General features: G+C 46.6%; 1 protein-coding gene across 1 annotated transcript in view; it reads right to left on the bottom strand.

Moving 5' to 3' along the window:
* Positions 1 to 7500, bottom strand: part of LOC134098113 (protein unc-13 homolog A-like) — a 70747-nt gene that overhangs the window by 57756 nt on the left and 5491 nt on the right. The window contains exons 3-4 of the mRNA XM_062551073.1: positions 3404 to 3433; positions 3083 to 3182 (exon numbers count right to left, since the gene is read on the bottom strand). Of these exons, the coding sequence (XP_062407057.1) occupies positions 3083 to 3182; positions 3404 to 3433 (130 nt within the window). The remainder of the gene's footprint in view (positions 1 to 3082; positions 3183 to 3403; positions 3434 to 7500) is intronic.

Raw genomic sequence — 7500 nt, 5'->3', positions numbered from 1 at the left:
CCTCAGAACCATTGTTTTCCCTCCACCACCAGTCATCATTGGAGTCCATTAAAGGACTGCTGAGCGATTCTAAGTCAACACAGGCATGGCTCTGTAATCTGAAAACAAGCGTGCTCCCCTACACACACACCACTGCAGCCAAACAGCAACAGGTGGCGCTAGTGTGCACCCTAAAACTCATGGAGCACAGAAGGCAGGGGGTTATTAACTTATTTGTTTGGCCATACAGTTCAAATATCACTAATCTTTCTCCTTTCCTCCTCGCCTCTCTTCCTCTCCTCTTCTCTGCTCTCTTCCTCTCCTCCCCTATCCCTTCCTCTCCTCTCTTCCTCTCTTCCCTCTCTCTCCTCTTCTCTCCTCTCTTCCTCTCCTCCCCTCTTCCTCTCTTCCCTCTCTCTCTCCCTCTCCTCTTCTCTCCTCTCTCCCTCTCCTCCCCTCTCCATTCCTCTCCTGCTCTCCTCTCTTCTCTCTCTCTCCCTCTTCTCTTCTCTCCTGGTCCTAGGATAAGAAAGTGCTGTCTCCATCATTTCAACTGCAACATCTGTAGAACCAATATGAGCCTCTCTCTTTATCTCTCCCTCTCTCTCTCTCTCTCTCTCATTCTCTCGCTCTGTGCTGCTCCTTTGGGGGACATTTTGACAGAAACATGCAGCACGCACACACACACACACACACACACACTCCACTCTGGTGTTGTAGCTCTCATTAGAAGACATTTTCAGACTGAAGAAAAACCAGCAGGATGTCTGCCTCTTTGTGTGTGTATGTGTGTGTGTGTGTGTGTGTGTGTGTGTGTGAACATCACACTGGATAGTTAAGTGCTCCCTCCTCCTCTCTCAGACTCTCTCTATCTCTCTCCTCTCCTCCTCTCCTCACTCCTCTCCTCTTCTATCCTCTCCTCCTTGTCTGTGTCCTGTTTCTCCCTCCCCATCTCTGAGATCTCCCCAGGAGTAAAATGAAGGTCACTAAACACACTGAGCAGCTCTGTTCACGTTTTCAGTGGAGTGGAGTGGAGTGGAGCGGAGCGAAGAGTGGTTGAGTGTGGGTTGTATCGACTGACAGACAACTCAGCTCTTGGTTTCAGGAGAAATGAGGTGTTTGGAGGAGAAACTGTCTTCATCCCGGCAGCCTTGTATTGAGCTGCTGATGTAGATGATGATTCAACTCATGTGTTTTTATTCGTTTTTGGTCTTTAATCAACGCTTTTTAGTCAAACCAAGTCCATTTCTTTCTCTCTCTCTCTCTTTATACGTACATATATTTCTCTGCATCAGTCGACATCTTTTTTCCTCTCTCTCCTGCCCTATCTCCTGCATCTCTTCACTCTCTCCCCCTCTCTCTCTCAGTGCTTTATGGAGTGCTTTGTATTCAAGTCCACGCATAGGCACGCACGCATGTGTGTGTGTGTGTGTGTGTGTGTGAGTGTGTGTGTGTGTGTGGGTGCGCTCAGCTGGTGTGAGTTATGACTGCCACACATCACCCTCATAACCCACATACTGCCCTGTCCCATTCCATTTTCTCCTCCTACTCCCTCTCTCTATCCCTCCCTCCCTCCCTCCCTCCCTCCCTCCCTCTCTCTGTTCTTGTGTCCAGCATCTACATCACACGCTCTCTGTCCTCCTCTATGCTATGGCTGCATATCCTATCCTCATGACCCACATACTGCTCTTTTCCATTCTAATATCTCTCTTTTCTCTCTCTCTCTCTCCCTCTTCTTTCTCTCTCACTATCTCCCAATCCCTCTCTCTCCCCCTCTTCTTTCTCTCTATCTCCCTCTCACTCCCCCTCTCTCTCTCTCTTTCTCTCTGGCTCTCCCTCGCTCTCAATTTAGCTATATTCAATAGGCTTTATTGGCATGAGCGTTTCAAAGGAGTAGTGCTGCCACTAGCATGAACACACAGTGCAGAAATACAGACATCAAACCACAACCCCCCCTCCCTCTTTCTCTCTCTCTCTGTTTCTCTCTCCCCCGCTCTCTCCCTTTCTCTCTCCATCCCCCTTTCTCCTTCCCCTCTCTCTCTATTTCTCCCTCCCTCCGTCTCTCTCTGACTTTTCTGCTGTTACAGCTCAGCGGCAGTTGTGTTTCTTGGGGTTCACTTCATCCTCATAACCCAGATACTGCCCTCCCAAAGAGAGAGGGATGAGGGGGACAGGAAGGAATGAGCGAGGGATGATGAAAACAGAGAGAGAGAGAGGGAGGCTGGGATAAAAGAATTAGATGAATGAGCTTGTGAGAGAGAGGGAGAGAGGGATAGAGGGAGAAAGAAAGATGGGGCAAAAAAGAGGAGGAGAGAGGAGATATCAGAGGGAGTGAAAGGGAGGGAGGGAGAGAGAGAGATAGATAGAGAGAGAGAGAGATGAGGGGCAGCATGAGAGAGGCAGAGAAAGCGAGAGATGAAGAGAGGGGAGGAAGGAGAGAAAGAGACAGGGGTGGAATGAGCAGCAGGAGAAAATGAATGAGGCAATGAGAGAAGAGAAGGATAGAAAGAGACAGGGAGGAAATGAAGAAAGAGATAGAAGATGTTAAGAGAAGAGATCAATTCAGAGGGACGCAGGGGAGGCACAAGGAGAGAAATGAGAAGGGGCAAATACCAAGAGAGGAGAGGAGAGGAGAGGAGAGGAGAGGAGGAGAAGAGAGGAGAGGAGGAGGGGAGGAGAGGAGGAGGAGGAGATAAGAGAGGAAAGGAGAGAGGAGGTGAGGAGGGAAGAGGGTACAGTAGGAGAGAAGAGAGGAGAAGAGGAGGGGAGGGGAGGGGAGAGGAGAGAAGAACAGAGGGGAGGAGAGGGGAGAAATGGAGATAACATTGGACAGGAAAGGAATCCACAAACAGCAGAGAAGCAGAGGAGGATGAGGGGAAAGATAAATCAGGAAAAAAGGAGATGAACGACTAGAAACGAAGAGAGAGATGGAGAGAGAGAACCGATGTAGAGAGAAATGGAGAGAGAGAGGAAAGGATAAAGAGAAAGAGAAAGAGAGGAGAGAGAGGAGAGAGCGAGGAATAGAGAGAGAGCAGGAGAGAGAGAAGAGCAAGAGAAAGGGAGAGAAAGAGAGAGAGAGAGAAAGAGTGAGAAAGGGACTCACAACATGAAGTCCTGCTCCCAGCTGGGCAGGTTGCCGCGGACGGCAATGGTGGTGCTCTTCACATTTTGGACCTTCAGCGTCACATAGGTGTTAAACTTGTCTGTGAGGGTAACACACACACACACACACACATACACACACACACACACACAAGCAAACACAGAGAGAGATAGAGAGAGAGAGAGAGAGAGAGAGACAGAGAGAGAGAGGGAGAGAGAGAAAGATACTGTAAGATAAGCCCAACTTTTCATTAAGTTGAGATGAATACTAGCATGTGTAGATGCACTATCCTAAACACATGTATCAGGGCACATTACGCACCTTGGGCTCCATCAAGCTTGGCTTTTTTCACTGCAAAAAAACAGACAGAAAAGAGACATTAACACACACAGCATGACTCAATATCAGCGCTGTTACACACATGACTCAATATCAGATCTGTTACACACACACAGGACTCAATATCAGATCTGTTACACACACACAGGACTCAATATCAGGTCTGTTACACACACACAGCGGGACTCAATATCAGCTCTGTTACACACAGGACTCAATATCAGATCTGTTACACACACACAGGACTCAATATCAGGTCTGTTACACACACACAGCGGGACTCAATATCAGCTCTGTTACACACAGGACTCAATATCAGATCTGTTACACACACACAGGACTCAATATCAGATCTGTTACACACACACAGGACTCAATATCAGATCTGTTATGGATTCAAGCCTGTGGCGAAAACAGGTCTATGTAGCATGGACTGTACAATGTGTGTGTGTGTGTGTGTGTGTGTGTGTGTGTGTGTGTGTGTGTGTGTGTGTGTGTGTGTGTGTGTGTGTTCTATGTGTCTACCATTAGTGTGTGTGCATGAGTGCAGTGAACACTAGGCTGTGTTTGTGTGTAACTAGTCACTGAGACTCAGGAGAGAGAAACAGAGAGAGAGAGAGGGAGAGAGAGAAAAAGGGAGAAAGAGGGAGTGAGGTGGAGAGAAAGAGAGAAATATACAGAGAGAAACAGAGAGGGAGACAGAGATAGAAGTAGACAAGCAGGAGTGAGAGAACAGAAGAAATGAAGAGATGAAGAAGGCGTGTGTGAAAAGAACAATATAGTCTTACTAAGAAGAAAGAAAAAAAGAAAGACGCAAAAGCGAAGGATGTAAAGGGAGAAAGATAGAGAGACGGGGATAAAGTAAAGAGAAGGGAGTGATAACTCTCTCTCTGTCTCTCTGTGAACTCCTGAAAACTCCCATGTGAGTAATGATCACCTGATTAAGCTGGTTCACATCAGAAAGAGAAAGAGAGGGAGAGAGAGAGAGAGAGAGTGACTGCTTTGACAATATGAATGTCTTATTTCATGCCAATAAAGCATTTTGAATTTGATGCCAATAAAGCATTTTGAATTTGAATTTGAGAGAGAGTGTGTGTGTATATGTGTGTGTGTGTGTGTGTGTGTGTGTTTGTGTGTTTGGCAACAGTCATGCTAATAAAGCTCCTTTGAATTTGAATTTGAATTGAATTTGAGAGAGAGAGTGAGAGCTAGGGAGAGGAAAGGGGGATATGGTTAGAGACTATCAGAGAGAGAGAATATATCAGAGACTGAAATTGAAAATGAGAGAATAAGTGATAGAGCGATAGTAAGAGAGACAGCGAGAGAGAAAGAAAGACAGATAGAGAGAATCTTCTCCACTGCAGCAAGGCTGCCCTGTACTGACGTCAGAGAGGCTCATGTAAAATTGATAGCAACCCTCATCCTCACTGTTCTATTGCCACAGTACTGCCCACCCTCGCTCCTCTATTGCCATAGTACACGCACACACACACACACACACACACACACACACACATACAAATAAACAAATACTTGACCCCCCAACACATACATACAGTACACATTGCTAACCAGGAGTGAGCCATCTGCCTCAGTTCCAACAGCACTTACTCAGAAGTCAACTCAGCAGAGACATACAGCACTGCAACAGAGGCACGCATCAGTACACACACATCACCAACTGACACACACACAGACACACACACACACACACACACACACAGACACACACACACACACACACACACACACACACACACACACACACACACACACACACACACACACACACACACACACACACACACACACACACACACACACACACACACACACACATTTCAGATGCACACAGAAGAAGTGTTCCTTGAACAGAAGGTAGGGGATTTTCCCAGTGGCCAATCAACTAGCACCAAGCATATTTAACATATTACACAACAAGACACAGGATACCACAGTGCACACTGTTGGCCGGCGTCAGTCGCCAACACACTGCGTGTTGCACTGAGGACCCAGCCCTCCCTCACACAGTGCCACATGTGCTGCTATACTCTCTACTACTCTTCACTAGAGTGGCCAAACAGGCACCTTCCTTCATCAGTGTTTTGTTGAATTACAAGCGCACAAGATCTCCAGAAGGCTCAACCACCCCCATCCACACTCATGATGGATTCTCTACCGAATAACTCTTCAGTCATTCCACTGTGGCCATCAATGATCCGAACAGCAACATAGCCCTTGATGTCGGTAGCCACATAATATCAACAAACACCAAACAAATTCCAGTCAATCCTCTTTATTACTGTGGCCATTTACGTTGAGCAATATAACCAAACAAAACTCAAGTCCTTGATGCAGTAACTAACTAATTCCATCCATCTTCTTCATTGTTATGGCTGTTTATGATCTGATCAGCAACACAAATGTGAAAATGCAAGCCCCTTATGCAGACACTAACAACTACCAACTAATTCCTCATTCAAACCTCTTCGAACGGTCAGCCAAACAGAAGCCATGATGCAGGCCCCAACAACTACCATCAAAAAGGAATATAATGTCTGCAACACAAAAAACAAGCAACGTTTCGACCCTACTGGGTCTTCTTCAGGCAAATGGAGCCCATTGGAGACCATGTGCCTGATGAAGACCCAATAGGGTGGAGACGTTGCTTGTTTTTAACATTAAACGGGAGCAATTATCACTGTTGCGGACATCATACTCCTTTTTGAATCCACTCTCCATTTGTCCCGCACCTGCAAGGTGGGATGTGCACACAGCTACTTTTCTTGAACGTCCCAACAACTACCATCCCACAAACCATGATGCAGCTAGCTCCCCATATTGGAGAAGAGGCAGAGGGACTACAAAAACATACAAGCTGTTTCAAGGTCAGGGAGAGATGGAGGAAAAACTTCTGAATGTATCTTTATGGAACTAGATGTGTTTTAGGGGTTAATCAATGGCAGGAGAGCATATTTAAAGATGTGATAATAATATAAATTGAATTTCATCTAAACTTGACTGGATGTCTCACAGGGCACAACTAAGCCATGGTTGGCATGGCAATACTGTAAGCAGTCGTGGTGACGAATCTGACCCAGCTCGTGACCGGATCCTGTCTGGACTCATCTGAGCACGTGCAATCAGCGCTGCTTACAGGAAATCAGCAGCTGTTCCTGAACCTCATTACTCACTGCCCACTCATTCTCTCCTCCACTCATCCTCTCCTCCTCTCCTCAACTCCTCCACCTTCATTGTCAACCTCTCTTTCTTCCTTTCTCTCAATCACTCTTCCTGATTCTAATCACAACCTTTTTTCATCCCTCTCTCATCCCTACTCTTCCTGCCGTCACTCACTCTCTATCCTCTCATCACCATCCTCTCTTCTCTCTTTCACAATCCTCACTTCCTTCCCCTCCCTCTCTTTTTCTCTCTCGTGTCTTCACCTGTCATACTCTCCTCATCGCCTCCCACATTTGGCCTTATTATTAGGAAAGGGTGTGTTTACCTGTTAACATCAACAACGTGTGTGTGTGTGTGTGTGTGTGTGTGTGTGTGTGTGTGTGTGTTTGGCTCCTCAGCTCTCTTCACAATAGAGCAAACATAGTGTGTTTGTTAGTGAGTTCTATCTTTAGTGGGTAAAATTAATATTTGAAAACTATAAAGGAACCAGTGGAAAAAATTCACTCCCTCCCACACACAAATTCGCATGCGCACAAACACACACACACACACACACACACACACACACACACACACACACAGCTGTCTCTCCGCTGGTGGACACACTCGCAGGAGTTTGTTCATTTATTTATCTCTTCAGACAGACAGTGCCTGTTCAGCAAGCTTTTAGTGCTGCGCTGTGCTGGGCTCCTCTCCACTGCTGCATTTCCTGTCCTCCTGTGTGTGTGTGTGACTGTGTGTGTGTGTGTGTGTGTGTGTGTGTGTGTGTGTGTGTGTGTGTGTGTGTGTGTGTGTGTGTGTGTGTGCGCGTGTGTGTGTGTGCACGTCCGTCTTTGGCTGGTTCTCTTTCTCTTTCTGTGCGAGTGTGTGACTACATGTGTTTGGGTGTGTGTGTG

This window comes from Sardina pilchardus, chromosome 2 (assembly GCF_963854185.1).
Source record: "Sardina pilchardus chromosome 2, fSarPil1.1, whole genome shotgun sequence".
In the NCBI taxonomy this organism is placed as follows: domain Eukaryota; kingdom Metazoa; phylum Chordata; class Actinopteri; order Clupeiformes; family Clupeidae; genus Sardina; species Sardina pilchardus.
Note: the sequence above shows the minus strand (reverse complement) of the source record. Positions and strands in the feature narration are given on the sequence as shown.